Source organism: Clinocottus analis, unplaced genomic scaffold (genome assembly GCF_023055335.1).
Source record: "Clinocottus analis isolate CAN_PGR_092001 unplaced genomic scaffold, fCliAna1.0.p SCAF_10, whole genome shotgun sequence".
In the NCBI taxonomy this organism is placed as follows: domain Eukaryota; kingdom Metazoa; phylum Chordata; class Actinopteri; order Perciformes; family Cottidae; genus Clinocottus; species Clinocottus analis.
In genome coordinates, this window is record NW_027175821.1 from 13699945 (window position 1) to 13725583 (window position 25639).

Genomic DNA, 25639 nt, shown 5'->3' on the forward strand with positions numbered 1-25639 from the left:
GAAGACTATGGTGGGGGGTTTGGTCTGGAGGTTGTGACCAAAGGCGGTCCATCCATCATGTGTCACTTCAGCCTTTAGGGGACCCAGATCTATGAGCCCAAAGTGAACTGAAGTCCCACCAAGAGTACTTCATGGAAATAAAAAGAAACGTGTTGCAAGTTTATTAAATTGATAAGTAAGCATGTTTCTAGTATTTTACCAGTGACTAGTTTCCTCAGGGTTGTTGGACCAGATCTGCGGACTTATTGTATCAAGGCAGAATATAAAATTACATTCAATGTTTCTTTTACATATTCTGTACACATAGTTCAAAACATACAAAAATGATAGTCCTTCCCGAACAATTCTCTTCTCAATAAGGGATGTAGAAATGTCTCGCATTGATGTCGCTCTGTGGCTAAACACGATAAGAAAACTTATTTTACTTCTAGAGCTTGCTTAAAGTTCTCACAATTCACTGCAAGAAATATAACCTTTCCTGTTGATTGTATGATAAACAAATAGAAAAAAAAGGATTGAATTATTCAGCCATTGTTTGTGTAAAGAATATAATCAGTGTAACAAAATAAAACAAATGACTTCAGGGGCACGGGAACAAATAGTGCGAGCAATGGGATCCAGCCGAGTCTGATAAGTTTTTTCCTGCGGTTACTCCCAGTGTCATGGACACTAACTTCAAACAGTGCAAATTATTTGAGCCATACCTTCAGCACCAACGGTAAAGAATAGTGTGCAGAAGAAAGGTCCATACAGCTGGCATAGATACAAAAGCAGGAAAGCATGAACCTCATCTCACACCTTCCCTTCTTTCATCTACTTCCCCTAATAAGCTGGTATTTTGATTCCTGGATTCTTGGCAATCTGCCCTGGTCGCAATTCAAAGAGTTTTCAACAAGAGCATCTGTTTGGGTATTATCATAAACCTGCATGCACCCCCACCATTCACCTCCCCCCTCTTCAATCCCTCCCTTTGCTACCGCTCTCCTCCTCTTTCCTCAGCCGCGTGCACTCTCATGTTTGTGGAAAAGGGGTGGAGAGGGTGGATGATGGTGGAGTTAGGGGGGCTTTTCCTTGACCCACAGAGTCAATGATACATAAGCCACATGACCAACTCCACTCATACACACACACGGAGGGACACACGCCAACAGACAGACCTGCAAGCTGACTTCCAGCACATTCACAGCTCCACTGAACTTGTTTCATGCTGCCGTTTTTCTGACAGAGGAAAAGAAGAAACAGACACACCTCCTTGGGAGAGCTCAGATAAAGACGTGCCTTCATTCTTGGAGTGGTGCTGTCACACATTGATATACAAATACGCATTTAGACAAATACACAGGCACAGACAGGGAGCCACCACACACAGACACACACACACACACACATATTCCCACGAATTGACACAGTCACTTCTTACACACACACACACGCACACACACGCACACACACAGGAGAGCAAACAGTCTCTCTCTCTCTCTCTCTCTTTTTCTCTCTCTCTCTTTCTTGCTCGCTCAGCTGCTCTCTCTCCCCCTCTCCCTCTCATCCACACACACATACACACACACACACACACACCAAAACACACATACATACACACACACACGCACACACACACACACGCACACACACACACACACACACACACACACACACACACACACACACACACACACACACACACACACACACACACACACACACACACACACACACACACCACTACAGTATATCAGCGAGTGACTAGCGGAGAGCCAGAGGGGAGTGCAGAAATGAATGTGAAGATCCTGACGCTGGTGATTGTGCTCTTGGTGTCTCTGCTGTGTTCTGCCAGTGCTGGTGAGTACAGGAGCGGCCAGCCTCGTCGCCGGTCGTCTCACTCTGCTTTCTATTTCTCTTTCTGTTTGCCTTGTGCTCGTGCAGACATATGTAGTTGATCAGTTACCCGGCATGGTTAGCCTTGTGTGGGCTCTAAAAGGCAGGAATATCAGCACCTGGCTGTATACAGTACTGCACTGCAGTGGTTATACTGTCTGCTATTGTACTGCCTTGGCTTTTAGATTGATCCTTTTCCTCCCTGCCTCACCTTGATGTAAGCTTCTAAGACTTGGAGATGAAATATTAGGAGGTTTTTGTTCATGGACATCGATGTGTGGAGCTATGCCTGAGCGATAGACAATGCTGGATGTATGGGTGACTGTTATGGCTGTTATGAAATGTAAGATATGCATGGCACATGTTCTGTAAGGTGGAGTGAATCAGATTACTTGATGGCTTAATGTATTCCATCTGACTCTACTGCTAGATAATTATTACATGACTGTGATTGTGCAGCAGGGCAACACAGCACCTATATATGCATGTTTGCCTCCTATGGTGATGATAATGAGGACTGTAATTGTTGTATGCATCGATGAGGGCAACACAGATCCCAGATGCATGGATCGTCTCCTGAGGAGCTCAGTCTTGATGCCTTGTCACAGTAAATTTCCATAAAGTGCTGCTGTGTCTCTGGAGCCATTGTTGGACTAAATATCAATTCCACTATGGATCTAAAATGTCTAATATTTGGAACAAAAACACTGACTTGAGACAGTTATAGACTGGCAGAGCATATGCATCTCTGATTGTTCATGGGGTCCAAATGAGTTCTAAGAAATGTGTCCGGGAGGTTTTAGTTTGGTGACCGATGGAGAGCCTGCAGATGTGATGCAGGTAACATTGTGGTGTGAAAAAACAACAGTTAGGCCTGTGTAAATGTCTAGACAATTCTTCGGGTTATCACCTACCTACCAACTACAGTGGCTTAGGAGACAACCAGATACACTGTTTATATGTAATCTCTGTGGAAGATGCTGAATGCAATAAAGAGAAGATGTAGCATAGGTTACAATTATAAAATGCTGTATACACTACATCTTGAGAAGATATTGGCGTCAGAATAGTACTGTACAATGCTGTATCGGCTCTATGTTGCTAGGTGCCGTATACACCAGTAGAAAGATGCTTTGTAGACTTCATGCTTGTTAGATGCTGTCCACTTTGTGTATCGATCCATGGCCACAGCACTCACGGTTCCCATGCTTCCCAGCACATTTGTTACAGCGACATGCTATTTTTGTCTGAAGCTCTCAGCACATGAGTAAATGGGAAGCAATTATCTAGCATCATGGTCAGTGTCGTTTTTCACGCCCTGCATGTGGCTAAGCATGTTCCACGCCTGAGAGCCCACCGTGCTACACCAGCGACGGGGAAAACAATGCTGCTGTGCCTGTGGCTTTCATGGGAGCTTATCCATCTCAACGTTGTTCAACTATGCCGCTTATGTGCCTCTCTGTTCCCTGGCTGCTACTGTAGTATCAGAGCTCCATTGACATAGAGGAAGAGAGAGAAAGGGACTGAAGGAGAGGAGGGGATGCAAGTGTGTTGCGGCGTTGATGGGTGTGGGGAGGGATGCTAGCTGGAGTGTGTCTGCGTAGCACAAGCCTCTGCTACAGTATGCGCTGTCGCGGGAAGGTGTCGGAAGAGGCTCTGCATGTAGGCTGTGGGTGTGAAGCCTTTCATCTTGAGACAAACGCTTTTCCAGTTCAGTGGGCTTTCTCTTTCTCTCCCTCTCTCTCTCTCTCTCTCTCTCTCTCTCTCTCTCTCTCTCTCTCTCTCTCTCTCTCTCTCTCTCTCTCAGGCATCTGTGTGTGGACATGTGTGTCTGAGAAAGAGGAGAGGGATGCACAGAAAGTGAGACAGAGACAGCATGTGTGTGCAGGAAACAATGAATATAGAAGAGAATCTGACTGCTACACGTTGGGGAAGTGTGCATGATTGTATTTATGGGGTATTTGCATATTAGCAAGAAGTCCTAGTGCAACAGGCAATTCAACTCAACAATCTAATGCTACTTACAATATTCATTCAGTACACTAAAAGAGCTGCTGTGGCCTTCTCTATGTAATATTAGCATCCTTTAGCGGCGCACTTCAATTACCCATCCTTGAAAAGCACTCTGGCTCAAGAGTGGGCTCCAGCTTTAGAAATGTGGTATCCATAATTCATCCTGAGGTCGATCACTCTACCTCCCTGTGTAACTCTTAAAACTGGTTTATAAACAGTCGCAAAACATTCTTGTGTCTGTCACAGCCTCTTAAAAGATATCAAAGCTTAAGTTTTCTCTGCCATGGAAACACCCTGCCAATATTCACCTAGGGATGCACAGGATAAAAACAATAGCAGCTGGCTCAGACACACACATGCACACGCACATGCATACGCACTTGCACACATACACATACACACACACACACACACACACACACACACACACACACACACACACACACACACACACACACACACACACAGATAAAGGTAATTGTGAAACCTGGTTTGAACAGGTAAACCAGTTGTGAGTGTGAGCAGGGCACTAGGCCTAGATCAGAGCCATTATCTGGCAGAGAAATCGGTTGCTTGGGGGAGTGGGGGCAATTTTATGAGAGCTGTCAACAGTGCTATTATTCCATATTAAACTTTGATGTATTGTTGGGGCTGGCTGCTCTGTGGCATGCATACTGTACTGTAGCCCGCCTTCACTCACATGCTCAACCAAGTGCTACGGGTCAAAGTACAGCCCAAAGAGCAGTGTTTTTGCATGCAGCCACTCATTGAGAGAGTAAAACACCACCAAACGTGACCATTTAGTTGACAACAAACATAGATTTTAACCAACTGAAACCAGGAAGTTTTAAATCATAATCCCAGGTCATCTAATGTAAAGAAGGTGTTTGTGCCTGTGGACGTGATTATGGTGGTCGTGGAGAGAGCACAAGCAGCTAAACCTTTCCAGATGTCCAGGAATAACATAATAACAGTGGGCAAACATTTGTGTCAATAGGGGAACGGTAGAAAGGTTATTATGGGATTATGGAGAATCACCGAGCCTTTTCTTTTTCTTTGTAGAGGCACAGGAGCTTGTAAGCACCAGCTGGGTTTATGTTCCACAGACACACAGAGACACACGCGCGCACACACACACACACACACACACACACACACACACACACACACACACACACACACACACACACACACACACACACACACACACACACACAGTGTTAGATGAAATCCACTACATAAGGAACCTGGATTTCCTCTTCATGCAGTATTATGTGGAAATAGAGCCTTATTTGCTGCAGACAGCGCGTGCGCACACACACACAGACACACACACACACACACACACACACACACACACACACTCTCTCACACACACACACACTTTCACACACACAGATGCGGACACAGGCTGTAAACATTCCATGAGTCATATTCGGATGTGAGTAAAGAGGGATTTGTTATCTTTTTGTTACTTTGTCTCTTGTTTGGCCTCTTAATTCTCCCTTCACCATTCAGGACGCCAAACACAATGCACGTTCATACTGTACGCTGTTCCAAGTAGTAGCATTACAGAGTATTGTTATGACACAGTATGCACACAGTAATATCCATGTTGCTTGGATTTAACGGTGGGCATTTAAAATATATAATGTGAGATGATCAAAATGTCTCAGCTTGCTATGCCGTGGTAGCTAACCCTTTTATATTTTTGGATATATGCCATTTTCAGATCATATTGTTTTGCCAGGGAGGAATTATATCGGGAATATCCCAGTTGGTGAAAAGATCTACAGAAATTACTACATTTAAATCATTTTCAATATCAACACTAATACGATCTATTTTGCTAATTGAAAAGGAGTACAAATTCTACTATGTTTGTATTTTGATTCACTTGTTGACGAACACATGTGTAACACAACAAAAGGTTAGCAGTGGGGGAAGCTGTCCAGGGATAATGTATCAACGCTCGACAAGGTTTTCTAGTGCTTTCCATTCTGCTGGCATTAAACCACGGCTATCACTGTTGGACCTTTTGTGATGACGTACTTTGATTTATCAGGTATTTAGTCTGATTAGCCCAAAACGTTGGATGGTGGGGTAATTCTATCTATTAACAATTTTTCAAGAAAACATTTTGATTTTATGATATACGAACAGAGATAAAAGACTGTATCCATAGTGCACACCCCTATAGGGCTCATAAAATGCAACTCAGTGAAGCCGTTTGTACGTTTCAATGACAAGATTTCTTTTTTAAAGCGTCTCTGTGATAAACCGCTATACATCTGTATAATATCACCAACATGCGCTTAGTGAATGACACTCACAATTGCTCTGAAGCGAGTGGGAGTTAAGGAAGAGATTTAGCGAAAAATCATAACTCATTTGGTAGGGATATAAGGCTAACCTTTGGGCTAACACTCCCTGGAGAGTTTAGCTGTTGAAGACTTTGGCATATGTGACTGCTGGGCTGCTGTAATGTAATTCAGAACCCTTTGAATGAATAAATCTACTCACTTAGATCTTCCCTTGAGAGCAAAGGCAGTGAAGGGGGAAAAAAAGCAAAAAAAGGGAGTTAAAAGACAGGCCAAGGGACAGAAAAATAAAAGGGCAGACAGGAAGAGAGGCTATCTGGGAACTGAGAGGTTATGTCAGCTTCCATGGTGCAGGAAGTCATGGCTACATCTAAAAACTCACAGCTGGTGATCGAGTCAATCTTTCCAATTCATATGTAGAATAATGACACTTATTGCCGGATCCAACATTATTATATAAATATTTTTTATCTATTGATCCAAAGTCAATTTTTACTTGCCCCTATTCAAATTGTTCTACTTATTAGCAGTTATCAAATAACAACAAAGAACAAAGTTTATTGTCATGTTTAGTATAGATTTAGATCATTTGACCCACATCCTCTAACGCCACCGAACTAAACCCCTGTTTCCAGGATCATTTAAACGTCTGCATGCTCTTCAGCTCATGAACTTTGTCTTTACCCGCCTGTATCTGCTCGATCTGTACTGTGCATGTGCAACTGTCAACAGAGATGAGAAGGAAGTGAGAAGGCTCACTCCTTGGCTACTTCCATCATCAGCTCCAGAAAAAAACATGTGTTTGAGTCAAGAGAGTTGCTAGATTTACACGTGCAACCTGATTTTTACTTGCCCACGGCAATCCTTATTATTAAGTCCTGTTTTTGGCTGTGAATAAAATGTCTGTTTAGCTAAATATGCTAATTTACTTTAAAATTAAATTCTGACTCCATTCTGATTCCTTATGTCCACGTTTGTTGCAGTCCAGACCCCCCTTCGAGTTTGGAGGGCACAACCTGGAGGTTTGGGGTTGGGGGGGTGTGGATGGGGGTCCTGTGTTAACCAGGCCTCATGTGATCACCAGACCTTATCCTCAGGCCCGAGGCACTCCTTACAACTTAATTAGAGCCAGATATTTCCAAAATCTGCTCTGTTTTCCACCAGTGACCAATATTAAAGTGATTTATGACTCTCTTTTTGAACATTAAGTGTTACATTTATAGCCGTAGTCCCGGCAGATCAGATTCCTGATCAAGAACCGAGTGGACATTTTTATTAACGGGCTGCCAGGCCGCAGAATAAATGTTGCGGTGTTTAGGAATGCAGGTGCTTTAATTACTTTCATGCTCAATTTGTAGGAACCCAGAAGGGAAAAATATGACTTCTGTGTATTGCTTTAGATATGTCATTATTGGTAAGAAGTCATACTTCCTGCAGCTACGAGTAGAAGGAATTACTTTGGAGAATTAAATAAATATGGTTATGGGTATTGACACCATTAACGTCAGACCTCTACAGGCGCCATCATGGATCAGAAAGATTTCATACGGCTAAAGGTGCTGCCCAGCTGGCTGTTGTTAGGCAGATCTATAAGTCAGACAAGAGATCCCATTGCTGTGAAGATGGCTGAGCAGATTGGGGCAATGGATGGTGTAGAGGGACTTAGTAGATTGTGAGTTCATTTAGTGAAGCCCCCACTGGGATCTGTGTAAACGCCAAGCCTTAGGCAACAGAATGTGCGTGTCACTTTATTCTTAGAGAATTATAGGATGTTGTGGGGCACCTCATGTGGTTTCAAACTGTCATGCACCTCATGTTCTTGCCTCCAAATTAAATGCTTGCAAATGTAAGATCTCTTCCATCTTCCATTGAACTGGGGCCCTTCTGTGACAACACAGAAATCATTCATTTATGAAATCATGCATTATTCATCCATCACAATCGCTCTGTCTTTGATCACAAATGTTACTTTTCCTGTGAGATTATTTTACATACAGGTCCATGTATAATTATTGGTCAATTCAATGATCTGCCACTGACTGATAGTGTGGATCTCCCCACAGACGAACAGGGCCCCTCGCTGTGTCCCTCTGTCTCAAACACTGTTCAGGGAAGGCTGTCGTTCTCTCAGGGCCCCTTGAACATGAACAGATGTTTGTAAAAACTGAAGAGCAAAACAATATAAAGAATTCATAAATATGCAACCGCATCATCCTAGCAGTTGATGAAAACCTTGTAACCACAGAGGGCCAATAAACACTTAAGTTCTTCTGCAGCACAGATCAGCTGAACCTGTCCGCCAGTGAAAATCCTCATAAATTTTATTTCCTCACTTAATCACTTAATATGTGTGACAGACTTTGCAACTATCTTTTATTGCACAACCTTTTAGGCAAAGGTGCTTCTTTCCTACACACCATGTGCACAGTTAATAATACAATTTTGTTTTAGCTGACAACTTTCATCCATCTGAACATGCTGTACGTTAAAGTAAAATAAGCTTACCATCCAAACAGCAAGAATGAATGAGTATTTTCAAATTAAATTATTATTATGGACATGTTTATTTATCTTAATGCGAGTGTTGTTTGTGCTACAAAAAAGTTTAATTTGATCTTACTACTTATTGTATCATTCATTTATTCTATAGTTGAACTAAAGCACTACATTTAGAGGTCTTATGTTGATGTGGTATTTTGTAGATGTGGTATTATTTTTCAAAACTTCTGCTGTCAAAATTAATAATTTTCAGTAAATTCGGTATCTACTGAGAAAATAAGTTCCTGGTGAGGAGATGCATAACAGTGGAATACATCTTAGAGCACAAACCTTCAATTGTGCTCTGACATGTAATTTTTTTTTTTTTTTTTTACCAATCGAAAAATATATTAGTATGTCAAATCAAGATATCTTTTGTTGAGGTTATCTATCCTGTGAAGGTTTAAGTGTCAGAGCCATTTATTTTTATTTTTTACTTTAGTTGAGAGGTAACGCAGTCTGATGCAATGTTGCCGCTATTTCCCTTTAATAGCACCGTATATGCTATGGGGAGCACCGGTGGCCCCCTCAGGCTTTAAGAGCTGCAGTGAACCCAGCACAGTGACGTTTCTCTCCCTATTTCTGTTTCTCTCTTTCTCCCACATTAAAAATGGGAGATGGCACGCAGGTTCACAGCATGGGGGGAGTGATGACACGAGAGAGGAAGGGGGCTGTGTTTCACATCTGATTAGCGTGCCCATGGAAACGGATGGTTGGAGGATCCCTTTGCCCTTGACATGCAATCTCTAGAGATTACGGAAACGGTTGGTATCCTTACCTACCTACTGTACCTGCCATGCGCAAAGGATTCACCCTGTGAACGGAAACAGCTACACCAGCATCTCTCCTTCTCTTGTCCTCAGTTTTTCCACTCTTCGAGGAAAGTTGTGATGAGAAATGTCCCCTTGGAGTTATTTTATATTTGCTTCTCTGATTGCTCATGTTCAGTCTGCTCCAACCTGCAATAACCTGGTAGCCACAAATTCACCCCTTCTACTGAAGTGGGATTGTGAATAAAACATCAGGCAGTCAAGTGGTAAGGGGAGTCAGTGGCTTTATTAGCTGGCCCTATGCTGCTGTCGGCCCTTTGAACTCACAGCGCTCTGATCATAGCAGAGCACGCAGTCTCACACCTCATCATTTCATACACTCTAATTCAGGAGTATATATAACTGACTGAAAGGCCCATCTGCAGGAAGCCAGAAGCAAGAGGGCTGCACAGTTTGTTTTTAATTTGTCCCTGCAGAGAGAGTGGGGGTTGTTTTCAAAGCAGGGTGGACGAGGGGTTAAGTTTAAAAGCTGCAGTAATGGGAGCAACTTTTCATGCACTTTGGTTTCCTCACTGGAGTTTGTATAGACAAAGCCAGCCTTCAACTCAGCCACAAGCCAAGCATTATCACAATACAACAATGCTGCATATCAAACAGGCCCCGACAGAAATAAAAGAAAGTGCTCACGACCAAAACAAACCCCCCCGCCCCCCCTCACCCCCTGAGGAGAACACTCAGAGGCCGAGTGCGCTGGGCCACAGAGGAGGTTAAAAACATCACAGTCACAGTCAGAGGGCTAATCAGGGATTCAGACTGTGTGCAGTGAAATCTGTAAATTGAGAAGCTGGTCGATTTCAGCTGACAATGTCATTCTTTTTGCTCCAAACTGAGCGCCTTTCATGGTGGCTGCCATGGTAACGTGGTCTGAAAGTCGGCAAGCAATTGGTACCAGTTTCTGCCAAGGACCAGACTTACTGTTAGGCATGCGATAAGCAGCATTTCCGACACTAAATGTTGGATTGTGAAAGCAGAACAACAAGGGACTGCCTCCTTGGTTAGGCACCATTCCATATGTGCGGGATGAATGTGTGGGGAGGCTATCAGGCAACGAGCAAATCCCTAGTCTGATGCAGGAGCAACGCTGGGGCTTATTCGAGGTTAAGGGAATGTTTGGCTTGAATGTGGCACAATTAACACATCTCATCCATGGCTAAATAATCCTGATCCCCTAATGTGCTTATGCAGTGGGAAGCGTTTCTTCCCATGACAGGTCTGTGTCTGGCTGTGTGGGTTTGAATGTCTGTGGCAATGGCATGCTATAGAGGGATTCATTAGGTAAAGCTACTTTTAGTGAATGAAGGAGGGAGACACGCGATGGAGAGAGCGGGCCTGCTCCTCCAACGTCATGGTAATAACCATGGCTACACACACCAGGGTATTTATTCTTCTTCTCTCCCACTAAAACAAATATTGCTCTGTTACCCATAAGGATTACACACACACATAATGAGCTACAACTACTTCCGATATTGACAAAAATAATGCTGTTGTCTTTATCACACTGTGCAAGTCCTTTGTTCGATTTTTGCAATAGAAACCCAATTACAATGGAAATTTTGTCAGAGTAGGCTGTAGTATTATTAATGTGTGGTATGGCAATATGACATGTAACCATGAAAAGAGGGCAAGCTTTAATTGGATCTCAGATTCAGTCCATTCATCGTGCTAAAAGGAAGTTTAGATAGAGAAGTCTACCGCCATTCTTTGAGATAAACGCTAACATCAGCATGCTAACAAGCTCACGATGAGAATGCCAACATGCGGATGTTTAACAGGTGTAAAATTCTTCACATTCACCATCTTCGTAAGGCATGCAAATAGGAATGTTAATAATTACCTTCAACCTACATTACAAACTGAATAATAGGATCAGTTAAACAGTTGAACACATGAACCTGGTTTGGGTCTTAAGGGATCGTAGCATATATTCAAATAACCTGTCCAAACACTGCACTGCTGAGTTTACAGATATAACTTTACTGTTAACTTCCAACTGTAACAAACACAGTTTTGTTTCTTGACCACACACTAACAGTTAGACGGGGCTTGTAATACACTGAAGGAAACCCTGACAGAGTCTGCCAGGCAGACACACAGCTGACCCCCTTGCAACTAAACAAATTGACGGGTTGGAGACTTACTGGGAAAGTAGCTGCATGCGTCAAGCACAATGCACGCAACATTGTGGCTGCTAACTCTCAAACAAGTACGTTGCAGCTGGGCGGCTTGTTAGCACTTCAACCACACCCCACTGGATGGAGGGGAACGGTTAACGTTTGGTTAAAGTCGTTGGTCTGACAGAAGATTTTAAATCGGCATCCCTACATGCTAACGTTTGCAAATTGGCACTGAACACAACGTACAGCTGAGGGTGAAGTGGTATCATTAGCAGAGCATGTCGATCTGTGCTAAATGTCACGGTAATAAATACAACAGTTTAGTCATGCTAAAAGTAAACAGTGGTGCTACAGGAAAGGTCAGGTCGTAATCAAGGTCAGTAAATCCTTTGGGGAACATGAATGTCGGAAGAAAATCTTATGTAAATCCATAGAGTCTTTTATAAAACAAATATATATATTTCAGTCTCCACCAAAGTGCTGAACTGTCGAACAATGCTGCTAGCACGACTAAACACATCCCAGTCACCTGTGAAAGAAACTTCTCATCCAGCTTTATGAAGTTTTGTGATGCCAAAATATGAAGTTAAATCACACTGTGGGCACTTTGGGTTAACCCCTCTCACTTCATTTGATTACCGTCCTGTTCCCATTCTCCCATATGTTACACATCAAGATACATCTGTACAAACTACAGTGAGCAAGATTCATACAGAGGAGAGATTAAATGTTTTTAAGGCAGTCGTTCAGTCAACCGAGTAAACGGATCAATGAGATTGCACGCAACTGATTCATAATGAGCGTGACTCTGAGTGATGAGCAAGACGAGTAAACACAGAGACAAGATTCAAGAGGACAGCAAAAACAATTTGCCGTGACACAAAGACTACATTTTGGTGGCCATGGTTGACTGTGCATGTTTACATTTGATGCAACAGTTCCTAAGCCATAAACACTTGTTGCTCCAGTTAAGATTCACTGGCTGTTGTAGTTTAATCTCTCGTGTCATAATTGCAGGAAAAACATTATGCTGTGGCTGCATTCACAAGTGCAGACATTTATGATGTGGTTGTTTTGGCAGTCGATATACACAAATCATCTTTACAACTATTAATAAGCAGCTCTAGCCCATTTGCCATGCTGTCTGGATTTCTGCATTGACAAACGGCGCTGTGATGTACAGTTTGCTCTTGCCAGCCATGAGGGCAGTTAATGAACTTGGCACTAAACCAGAGGACAGTCATTTCTCTTCTTTGACTGGATGGACAAGTGCTGGAAGATGTACATCTCTCCAGGCTCCACTGATGGACTCTTTGCATCATCAATAGGGATAAGCTGTCGGCCATTTGAAAAACACAACGTAACAGATCTCCGGTGGTGGTGGTGAAACTAGGGCGGGGAATCAGGGGGCAGCCAACAAGCTATTCATCATTAGTCTGGAGACTGGCCAGTTTGTGACACTGTCAACTATTCTCTTCTCTGCCTGACCACTTCTTTCTATCTCTTCTCTTCTACCCTCTTCTTTTTGTGGATGCGGTAGCACAAGTAGCAATAACCAGGCATTCTTGAAATTCCCTTTTTATTAAACTTTAATTGGGGAATTACCAAGTGGGGGGAGAAGTGTTGAGATTTGTTGGACAGATGGCAAAAGCAGGGCTCCAAGGTCACAAGGAGCAGAGATAAGACACTTTATTTTTCTAAGACATATGTTATCCAGCCATTTTACTGTTTTACCAGCTGAACATAAACATGTGAATCTCTGATGAGAAAAGATCAAATGGGATACTAGAGAGACTTGAACCAATTTCAGAGCAATAAGATAGCAGAGATATCTTTGTTTGTACATATGAAGTGTGCATTAACCAATGATAAACCTGCCATGAAAACAATCAAAAGCTCTTACCCAGAAGCAATAGATGCTGCCACATTCAATCTATAAGAGTTCCTCTACAGATGGGTGGAGATACAAAGCTAGCTCTTGCTGTATGTCATATCTGTCACACAGAGACGCTTTCCCTACAGGCTGCAAGAGTTAATCTATACTGCCAGTGTTATCACTGGGGCCCGGCTTATTTTTAGCAGCTTTCATTACACTTTTCTATCCTGTAGCCAGATTGCATGGGTTGAGATTTGTCAGGAGAATCACAAGATGTTCTCCCTTCAAACCACAGTGTCGAGCAGTGGCTGACAGCTTGGTATGGCAGGAGACATCTACATTGTCTCATTACGGACCCGGGTTATGACAGGCTGAGCCACCCTGTGAGAGAAACAGCGGATGAGTTGTGTGAGCCGAGGTATAATTACTTTACCATTTTGCATTGCAGTGTGTGTGTTTGTGTGTGTGTGTGTGTTTGTGTGTGTATGTGTGTGCGTGTGTTGCAGGGTGTGTGTGTGTGTTTGTTGTGTGCATAGCAACTGAGTGTGACTCCATGCATGTGTTTGCTGCACCTCTTAAATGAGCCATTGCTCAAACACCAGCTGCAGTTGGGCATAGCAATGTATTTACTTCAGGTATCGCTGTGAGACATTGAAGATGTCACTATGCTCTAACCAAAGTGCTTGTTAAACGGTCAAACTGTCTGAAACCCACACACCTTTTCAGGGTTTGCATCTGACAGCTTATGCAACTTACCATAGCCACCAATTTGATAATCGAGCTCACCTCATGCAGAAGTTGGAATTTTAATTTCTCTCACAAACTACTTTAGGCACTTTCTCATGGGTACAACTGAGTGCAACAACCTAATTGTCAGTTACCTCGATTTGATCAATATCAGATTTTTTATTCCACTTTATTAAGATGTGACCATATTAAAGCTGAAATAACTTCAGACGTGTTCCTATGAAACAATGTACATACTAGTCATATAGCATATTGACACCTCAAATAGCAAAGACCGTGTTTCTGTGTGTTCTGTGTCTAAATGCTGACAGTGTTTCAAGGGGCGAAAAGAAGCCAGGCCCCCCAGAATACTCAAGCACCGAGTGTATTCACATTCAACCCCCTGGATTTAAAAGAAATGAGCTGAAAGCCTTCAGAATGTGTCAACGTCCCTCATTCACAGTGTATCTGGAACAATAACAAAAGGATAATGCGCAGATTAGTGCTCCAGGGGGCAAAGATGGGCTTTAGATGAGGAAATATGCAACAGAGACTTTCCCCGCTGCAAATGAATTATCCCACTGTTCACCGACAAATATAGTGTGTAACGTGCTTGTGGAAGAAGATTAACATGGATGTGGAACTTGAGATGTCTGGCCTTTCAGGGATATACTTTGAAAACATTCAGCAAGCTGTCGAGCTCAGACGTGAGGTCTCCACTATTTAAGACCGAAGGCTCGAAACACTTTCCCTTTTTTTTCTGTGGAGAGTTGTTCTTTTAAAAAGGTCTTCAATATGCCACAGCTGAAGGGTCACTAATTAAGAGATGCGGCAGAGACACTCGGCCTTCCTCCTCACGGTGCTTTGAAATCTGCTCTTGAAGAAAGCTGTCTTCCATTCAAACAAGTTGATCTTGGCTACTAGAGAAGTCTGAGTGTTTTTAAGGCAGACGACAGGTTTTTAAGACAGTTTTGAACTCTTTGCCCTGTTCATATAACAGTCTGAAGTATTGCCACTCTGTCACAACTTAGACACTGACTGACGAAAAACAATCTTAAGGAGCCGGGGAAGCTCACATCATCATGGTTTTTGTAAGCTGCTCAACTGCTGTCCTCAGTATACTTTCTGCTTTTCTAAAACCCCTGCAGTCGACTGGCTGACTTATCTCAAGCTGTGTCCTCACCCGAGCCCTCGTGAACCAGAGGAAGGTCATTCTCTTGGGAATTCTAAAATTGGGACCAGTGTCTCTGAGGAGAAGTGACAGGAATGTCATGACCCTATGTGAGTGATGTCAATCAGCTTTTTGACCGGAAATACCCAATGGGGATTTTGAGTTTCTTTTGAGAAAGTGTTTGTGTAGTGTTTGTGTAGTTCTGAAGAACTCATGTAAAAGGCTTTATGGGACGTAACATTAATTTTAAGGGTGCACCGGGGTTCACCAACGATTTTACCTGTTAAGCTACATGAAAAAAGAACCCTGATAATGTCATCAGGGATATCCCGGTTGGTCTTAATATGTTTCACAGAAAGTCTACATTACAAACTCCAGCATTTGGAAGAAGTGGATCAGGATCAGATCAGGATCTCTCAGCTTCTGTTGAGTCCTCCAAAAGAAATCAACTGCTAAATCACTAATCTGTCAGGCTCAATTAACTTAAACAATGGTGTATGTATATTTAATTGTTCACAAAAATGCATCACTGTATAAGTACTGCATACTATGCCGCTAAGATATTTAAACATTTTAACATGTCCAAATAAAAACTCCTGCTCTGCTTTTACTCACATTTTATTGGATCTAATAACTGGCAGAAGTGTGAAAGATCACCCACGTTAAATATCCCATTACAAATAAATATATTACTGCAAAACATTCTGAAAAATCTCTGAATCTCCAAGACGAGGTCTTTCAGTTTGTAATAGGTTAAAAGGTCATAGAGACTCTTAAAGTGGACCAAACCATTTGGAAAAGAGGGGCTTAAGGGGATCAGGCCACACTTATTGAGAGGTGACTGAGAACATCTGGGATTGCTCTCAAACACACATGTAGTCACACACACCCAGGACATTCACACACATTATCACACAAACACGGCGCTAATAAACTCATCTCTAATCTCGGATCAAACACTGCGACAGGAAGCACCTCCATGAGATCTGGTGCTGCGCAGTATTTGTAATCTTGAGGGAGAGTGACAGAGACATGAGACACGTTTGGGTGCTGTGTTTCGGTTCCACCACACTGACTTGATGAACTACAATGCTGGGTGGGCTTGAAGAGGCCCACACACAAACTCTCACACAGACTTATCTATACATGTCTCTTGTTTCATCATCCATTACCACTGTGATACCTCTTTGGATTTTGCTTCAAATTTTCCGAAAGCACTAATGGACGTAGCTGATAATCAAAATGTGATACTGTGGGTGAGCAGAGGCTTTAAAATACCAGTTAATAAAGAGGTGATCTAATTGGTTTCTTCTCTATGTGTCTTCCAGGTCCCATGGCCTCCACGGAGCATGGCAGAGAGCTCGAAGAGGCAGCAACAGTCAGAAAAATGGTCCAGCAAAACCCTGCGCGGGGCGGTCAGAGCCACAGACCAGCCGGCTGGAAGAGGAGACGCCCACGGCCACGTCTTTCCCACAAGGGGCCCATGCCGTTCTAGAGCAAGGTAAGTTTATAGCTGCTGAGCCAAAAGACACTCGTTAGTCTTTGTTTACGCACCATCAAACCTGTGATAAAACGGTCAGTATCACACAGTTAAAGTAGATTCTCATGACAAAGTATCTGCCCATCTCTGCAGCATCGGCCCAACTTTCTGTCAAGTCAGAGTTACCGCTCTTAATCGTAAATGAGCAAAAGCACTTCCCGATATATCAAATCATATCTGCTGACTAAAGAGGAAACGTAGTTTCATAGTGGAATTTTTAAGAGGAATATGATTTTGTTGGCAGAATCTGTTCGGGTGGTTTCGATGTTGAATGGGAAACTCCAACTCTCACATCCAACACAAGGATGTTATTGTTGGCTCTGAAAATAAGTGCATGTCTTAACAGATTATTGGACTGTAGCCTACCAGCTTACATGCCTTCGTAGTACGGCAGAGGTTTTTAAGCTTACGTCATTTATTTCCTCATATGGGAGACAGTTATACTTAGAAACATAACCTTTGAGTCACTTCAGCCAGCATACATCTTTTCTCTCCAGCTGATTCTGTAAATTAAACCCCTTTTTCCAAAGATAACACTTTGTAGCGTAGGGTTTCCCAACTGCACCGCTTTTCTTGTGAGGGAATGTTTAACTTTCTGTCAAGTAAAACAAGTCTTTGTGTGCAAACTCTTTCATCCAAAATCAGAGACAATATTTTACTTATCATGTGCCTGCATTAGGAAGTGCGGGACCCATTCACATGTCTCTTCCAGACACTGTGAGAGACAGTGAAACTCAACGAGATACAATATCCCGGCAGGAGGTGCCGACCATACAACACTGACCTGCAGAGGGTCGCCATAAATTCGAGCCGTAGTGAGAGAAGGCTGCAGCCGAAGAGTGTCACGGCACGGTTAATCAGTTTAAAGAAAAAGGGATCAAAGCTATAGAGGTTTGGGCACTCTTTCCTTTAAAATAATCCAAGAGGTTTTACAATCTATAGCGAATTTTTGATCATTATGTTTTTTTGTATTTTAAAAAAGGTTAGACTTCTTTTGAACTGACTCCTGCTTTCAATAGGAGGCTCTAGAGGCTCAGCACAAAGATGAAAACAATGAGTAAGGAGCTGACCAGGGCAGACTGCACTTGAAGGGAAACATAGGTCCTCCAACTTTCCTCGGTCTGCCAATAAAATGTGAGAATCCTCTCTGCGAGTTGAGCGGTGAGAGCTTTAAATGGTCAGTGCCAGATTGTTGGCCACAAAATACAAGGAGCTTCAGGAAGTTGCGAAGCTCTGTGAAAGTGAACGGCTCAGTGAGTCACAATGCTGTCACTACTAACACCCCCTTAACCACAACACGCTGAAGATTTCCCTTTTTTGTTGGCTTCTCACTCCGGCTTCTCTTAATCTTGCTGAGTTCATAGTTCACCTCATTCAAGAGTTTGTTCAAATACCATACCAATTTATCCAAACCTGACCATAGTGGCAATCAGGCTGTCCGTTAACAGTGTCTTATTGATAATACCAATGAGTAAACAATACAAAGAGTTAAACTTCTTGAGCGTTCAGTCCCAGTTTGTGCTTAATGCATCAGTATGATTTATTCTGAGTGAAGGAATTAAGTGTTATCTGGCATCAACCAGGCCAACAGCACTCCAACCGCTCTGAAAGGCTGTGTACACAGTAATAAAATAGGAGTAAAGCGGACATTGGTCCGCTGAGTTTACACGTATGGTTTATACCCACTACAATGGTCCAAACACAACGATACGCATACAAATACGAGCCGCTTTTCCCATCCTGCTACGTTGATTTGAATGGAAATGTCCGTTCTATTTCTATTCTAATTTATATGGCTGTGTTAATCCTCGTGTGTCCTGCTTTCTTCTTCAGTTTTAGCTGATGATGGGAAAAAACCTCTAGAAGCAGCTGGAGATGCACTTTGTTTGATCAAAGCTAGAGTTCAGTGAAGACATCCAGCTGAGGGCTGGTGAGACGCTGAGGCAGACTCGTATATGGATCTGTCATTATTAGCCTCAACTCAATTACTTCACAATGACTGACTTGAGAGCGTCCATCCACCAACTCTGTGCTAGTTAGCGACATCCCCACATTTCAGTGTCAAAAGTAGCTCATTTATTATTCCCTAAGACACCTGAGGCAAATTTTGACTTTTTCATCATTACACATTCCAGATGTGAGCGACTCTGAGAAGAAAGATAGCGTCCCGGGTCATCCTCTTTGAGCTTCTGAGTAGACTCAGATACAAACGTGCCATTACAACTCTGAGATCTAAGCCATGCCAGTGGCAGTCTAAAAGACGACAGGATATTACAGATTTAAAGCCCACAGGCAATTTATGAAAACCCCTTGAGACCCTGAGTGTGAGTAAGCTCAGTGAATGAGTCTTTCATCAAAACAATGTAGAACAGGTCTGCAACTCTTCCCATACACTCGCTCTGTGATGTAAAGTGACTTCAAGGGGCTGCTGCACTGACATCATACCGTGAAGCCAAAAGCACAAAGGACGACAACAAACAATAACTCAAAGAAGATTAGAAAGATATATCAGTTCTCTGGGCATTACATGACCATAGAAATATGCCATCCTGAAACAAGAGCAGGCTCTTATCAATGAATGAACCTTGTTGTCATGCGACAAAGCTGACTTCACTACCCATCTGAAATCTTGTGACAGTATCACAGAACTTGGGGAGATAAAAGGCGAGGGAAGATAAAACATTTTCTTATTGTGAAGGAGTGATCCAGTGCCCGAAGTGTAGTATAATGTTGTGCTTGTGTTTTCGTGGGCGAGATATACAATTGTTTTTCTTACTACCTGCAGCTCTTTTTTTCTGTCAAATACCATGAAATCTGGTCAGAACATGCCTGTGATGTTCTTCACTGCTTTCTAGCTGGTGCAAGATAACAAAGGGTATAACACAGTGAAAGCTCTGATAGAAACCCCCTAAGGTGCATCGTATTTGGGAGGAAATTGAAATGTCTGCAGGACTCATGAAATGATTTTTAGAAAACACAAGAAAAAACCACATGCTGATGGCACTTTTTCTCCTGTTTTGCAGGCACTGCTTTGAGCGCCCTCCCAAAGGTTCTGATTTCTATGCTCTTCCTTTGCCTTGGGGGGCCTTGCAACGATGGGCCGACGTTTGCCCAGCCTGAAGAGTGATGTCCATAGCACCTGCTGGTTCTTCAAGCAACTCTGTCCACAAAAAATCAGGACAAGCCGCTCACCCTCAGCTCTAGGAGGAATTGGGGGCAAGGAAAGGGGGTGGGGGGGTATGGAGCCCGAGCTATCAGACTCTATTTCTCTGTCTCTCTCTTTCTCTTACTCTCACTCCCTCACTACTTATCTATCTCTGTCTTCTCCCAAGTGTTTTTCTTTTTTTTTTCTTCAATTTTCGTATAATTTGCTTAATAGAGCCCAATCATAGCAATCTCCCTGAATGTCTCACACACTTTGCATGACATGTGGTGGAGAGGGAGCCCGGTCAAAACAATCTGAGTCTTAAAGCATCTGTCACTTCTCCACGGTGTGCACGGTGTGGTATTCCCATCTCTCAGATCCAAGGTTACTGCAGCTACCGCTGATTTCATTGCTGTGTAGCTACTAAATGGCTTTACGAGGGGAAGAGGGCGTTGATTGTGTGAAATGGCAGTGTCAGTTTTAATAGTTGACAATAACCAATATCAAGTTCAATTATGATACTCTGGATGTCTGCTGCGAAAAGGAATTCAAAGTGTTTGAAATGAAAGAGCAAGTACTTTGAATGGCATTATATCCATCGCTTAATAATCATTATTAAAGGTGCTTTGTACAAATGACAGTACGTCCACATGCAAAGTTAAGTGGGACTGAAAAGAGAGCACATTTTGTCGAAACAATATACTTAAGTGACAGAATAATTCCTTCATTTAGGAGATTCTTTAATCCAAAGCTATTTTGGTGGTTCTGAACTCATTAACACCTTAGGGGTTTTCCTGACGCGCTCAAGGTTACTGTAACATGTCCCACCTTGGATGAGCCCTTTGACCCCGAATCCCAATCCCAATCCCAACCCTGTCCCCAATCCCCAGCCTTCTCACCACAATGCTGCCCTGCGCAGCTGCTCTACACGACTGTTAACTGGCAGAGGCGGTCTGCTCCACCGACAGGCTGCCTTGCCTTTTAATGAAGTGCCAAATAATAACCTTCTCCACAATGCTGCCAGGAACGAAGGAATGAAAGGTTAGGGAGAAACACATTACCTCTGTTTGAAGTCTTGATACACTGACACATTATGCATTTAAAAATTTTGCAAACAGAAATCCCCTGTGTGACAATGTTGGTGACGAGGACCGTTAAATTAGACCAAAAAAAAGAAGCGAATATCAGCTCAGTTAATATGCCACCATAATTAGCCTACCACTAGTGCTCTGGCTGTTTTAATATTCAGCATCAGGCTGGTTTGACCCTTCGACCGAAATCTTTCACTAACGAAATGCTATGCCTTTCCATCATACTGGAATATATTACTGTTTATGTTTATCTCTGTGTTTAAGTAGTTTTATTTCTTTTTCTCAGGGTGCTGTGATAGAGGCTTGTACTAGAGCAGTCTATTTTGTGCATTAATTTAACAAACACAAACATACAGTACATTTACATCTTATATGAGCATATTTTCGTATATTTCCTTACTCTCCCTCTATGTATTCACCTATATAGCCATGTATCCAGATTCAGTTGTTTCTAGTCATGATCCTTTCCCTACATTATGTTGGGTACAGTTGCCTTTCTCGTCGGCCCTACCACAGCACAGGTGGTCGTGGCTTTGATCATTATGCTCATTAAATCGTGGAGTTAATCTTTCTCAGATGGATCTCCCCAAGGCTGGCCGGGGCCACTTAGTCTGAGCTCATTGTTAAATTGGCTTAGACTGAAACCACACCCTTCCCCCCTTTTCCAATCCTCAAACCCCTGCTGATTCAGCGTGTAGCCATGTAACATATTAGGACTGTAACCTGTAGAGCAGCCACCTTGCAATTGTTTGTTGTGTTATAGGTGTGCAAAGCAACTTCCTAGTAGTTGATTTTCGATCGGATTTTCGATGAAAATCTGATTTCAATCCACAGCGATTCAATCAGCAAACACACATATTTCACCACATAAGCAACTGGCAGGTTAACCTAGATTCCCAACACCTTTTCCCTCTCGCCATGTCTCATGCAAATATTATAATCAAAAGTGGAGTCTTCTCAGTCCCAGCATGAGAAGCTTTTATTAAGAGGGCATCTAAAATCACAGTGGTAATCCACCCAGCCAAGATCACCTTGATTAAAAATGTATTAAATCCTAGGGCACTGTGGAGAGTAATAATTTCAGTTCCACCATTATTTTTTCATACCCTCTCAGACAGAGATGTAGATTTCATTAATGCTCCTCGGGAGTGAGACAGCTTTGCTGAGGATGTCTCATGTATTATTGGGGAAGATAGTAGGGAAGATATGAGCTGGGGATGGAAGTTCAAAGCCAGTGGAGTTTGGATGCTGGAAGTCATGACAAGGGGTTCAAATCAATATTTCCCCATCTCAGAAGTTATTGTTATGGAGCCGAGCAACGTCTGTATAAGCACTGTTCTTCATGAATGTATCCACACCATCTGCACCAGCCATGCTGCCCTTTCAGAGACCAGAGCAAACCAATGTTTATGTAATACTCTTTTTAATCTTGGTCTGGTTATCAGTTGAATCCAAAAAAATCAAAAGCCAAAAATCAACACTGATCCAAAGCCTCCAGTGTCAACTAGTCCCAACAAATAGACGTGGCTTTGCTCCAAGACTTCTCTGCGTGGGTTTGCAAGGCTGCACTTTTGCAATTCCATTATGCTGCTGGAAAAATACACCCTGAAAATGAGAGTCTCTTGGTATGGAATGGTTTTCCAGTGTATTGTGACAATGTTGTTGTCTGATTCTTGTCTAGCTGGTTGTCCAAAGCTTACTTTTTGAATACAGTGTGAAAAGCTGTATCTTTTGTCGATGTAACAAAATAGAAAAGTAGTCTGCAGCACAATATGTCGTGGACACGTGAAAGCTTTCAGGCATTCTTTTCTTGTAGATCACAGCCCACAGCCCTCCCCTGCACATCAGGTTAATGGGCCTTGTGGTGTGGAAGGACAAGCACGTCCAGGCTCAAGCTGAAATGGTAAACCAATACATTATGCTTGGGGAGCAAAACCATTTTCCTTAATGGGCTTTTCCAGCAAGGCTTACACAAGAGAAATGATTCCTATCCTCTCAATGTTTCCTCTCCAGTTCCTCTTCTCTGTGACCATCACAAGGCCTGAGTAATGTTCCTATGCACTTGTTAGCATGTTTCCCTGGTAGAGAAATGTTTGTTCTAAGAACTTGCCCCTTTGTGTTTCGTTCTTTTTGTCCAAATGCATTTGGCTGGGAGTGTGTAAGAAGAGGGGATGAGCAGAGAGATAGATTTGTGTTACTGGTGGAGAAGAGAATAAGCTAGCAGCAGGTTTTGAAACATTAGCTTAGCCGTTGATCTCATGTTTCCCGATAGCTATAGACACAACGCGATAAACACAAGGTTTTAAGGTTTTTAAAAAAAAATCCTATTGTCATTCTAAACTCGGTTCTCAACAAGATACAATTCCTTTATAATGGCAAACAAATTTCATTCATTGTGGAAATGGAAACATAGTTGGCAAGCAACACATTCCATGATTTTACTTTGTGAATCTCTAAACCCATCAAACTGTATCATGTTGGCCTTTAGAGTGGGTGTCTGCAAGATCAAGTGGCTGATATTCAATCCAATGGATTCACACATTTCCACCGGCTGGGCAATCCAGAGGATAACTAGATTTTATCTCCCATGGGAAATGACGAAGATCTGTCATTATCTTGGAGCCTCAAAATGAGACTTCCTACACCCAGAATAGCACAGACCCTTCCTGCCTTGACTACGACACATTCTCCATCTATGTAACCACTGTGTCCAAGATCAGCTACATTCACCACAATCTGCGGAGAGATGCAGTCTGTAGGCTTACACACCATCGCAACAGTGTTACTAGATCTTAAGCAGATACCATTTAAAAGGAAATTGTATTACTCCTGAAACTTATATTCTGTTTATGGTGTGTGCTCATATTACTCACCAGGCCAAATGTACAGTCCCTGTCTCTGTTTTGATGTTGAACTGGGCAAAAATAAATGACATAAATAAATAAAACAAGTGTATCAGAAATGGTTGAAATACTGTGTACATATTTAAACTTTTGGTTTCTAATTTATAAAAGATAAGCTTTAGCTCTTGGAGTACTTATTTTATTTTTTCCTTTCATGCGTAGCTTTGTGTTTTTATTTTCTATTTCTGTAAAGTGTGTAAATATATCTTTATGATAATAAGTAATATTAAAAATCTTATTTTAAGAAAACGTTGTGTCATGTCTTTCTTGTTCGATAATGGAAATTAAATCACTGAATATGCTGATGTTCAGCAGGTAACGTTCATCATGGGCTCACATCCCCAGACCTACCTCCACAGAGCGGTGTCAGCACTAAAGACAGGTATGGTAACAACCATTAACATTCTGGTATCAGGGGAAAAACACTCTGGCTTGTTTGTATTTATTTATTTAAACCAATCACAATCATCGTGAAGCAAAGTATGCAGCGACAGTGCCCTTACAAAATAGATAACGCCAATAGCACACACCAGGTGAGTCAAACCATGTTCATCATGTTCACCGTCTGCTGATTAGAACTAAACCCAAAGTACATTGACCAGATGATGAGCAAGATAGAAAGTTACAGCAACAAGAAACCAAAGCTATTACAATTCAGGGGGACATGAATGTCCGCTTGATATTTTAATGTACATCTATCCAATAGTTGGAGGAAGGCATTTCAACCACAAATGTGAAAAGAAATTCACAAAGATCTTTCAAACTGTTGTTGAGATGTTTTACTATAAAACAAAAATGTCAACCTGCTGGTGGCACTGAAAGAAGAAATCAGTGGGCCTCAGAATCCAGTGGCTTTGTCCTCTCAGGATCATGAAAAGTTCACGTCAATCCCTCCAACAGCCTAGACATATTGGTGTACTGACCGTCCAATAATTAAGTTTACTTAATTATTGGACGGTCCAGCACTCATTATCAAGATACGGAAAACAGGCGGAAGTTAAATGGCCAGTGTGACAGTTCATAATAGATAATCTAATGAAAATGTCAGAGAAACTGCACTTGGAAGAAACATTGACACGGCGCAGTAGCATCAACAAACAAAGTCACAATTGTTCAATTGAAATGGGATACTCTAATCAGAAAACTCTGCCTTCCCATTAATCAACAGAAGTGATTAGCTCCCTAACACTTACTCAAATTGCTTAAATATTTTACTCTAAATCAGCCCAGATCAGTTGTTTATGTATTTTACCTTTGTATAGCAGAAACTGTCAGTAACACGACAAAATACATGTTTACCTGACTGCCATGGGCATGAACCTTTACCTTCAGTTGAATCTTGTGTAGATATTCATTCACTGCTGAATGCACATGCCTTTGGAAATGTAAATCAACTCCTCATCCATTAAGGAACACTTCACCACTGACAGGTAGTCTTTTCGGAGCTTATAGTGCATACTAAGCACGCTGTACATTAATGCATCATAGCTGCT

General features: G+C 42.2%; 1 protein-coding gene across 1 annotated transcript; it reads left to right on the forward strand.

Moving 5' to 3' along the window:
• Positions 1-1591: 1591 nt before the first annotated feature.
• apln (apelin) lies at positions 1592-24338 on the forward strand. Its single transcript, XM_068592606.1, has 3 exons — positions 1592-1839; positions 16796-16968; positions 20031-24338. The coding sequence occupies exons 1-2, from the start codon at positions 1773-1775 to the stop codon at positions 16960-16962; spliced, it is 234 nt and encodes a 77-aa protein (XP_068448707.1). The 5' UTR covers positions 1592-1772; the 3' UTR covers positions 16963-16968; positions 20031-24338.
• Positions 24339-25639: the final 1301 nt, after the last annotated feature.

Bases quoted from the DNA above. Each gene is read 5' to 3' on its own strand.
- apln (XM_068592606.1), top strand. From the start codon at position 1,773: ATGAATGTGAAGATCCTGACGCTGGTGATTGTGCTCTTGGTGTCTCTG. The intron at 1,840-16,795 runs GTGAGTACAGGA...TGTGTCTTCCAG, and splicing joins GCTGTGTTCTGCCAGTGCTG to GTCCCATGGCCTCCACGGAG.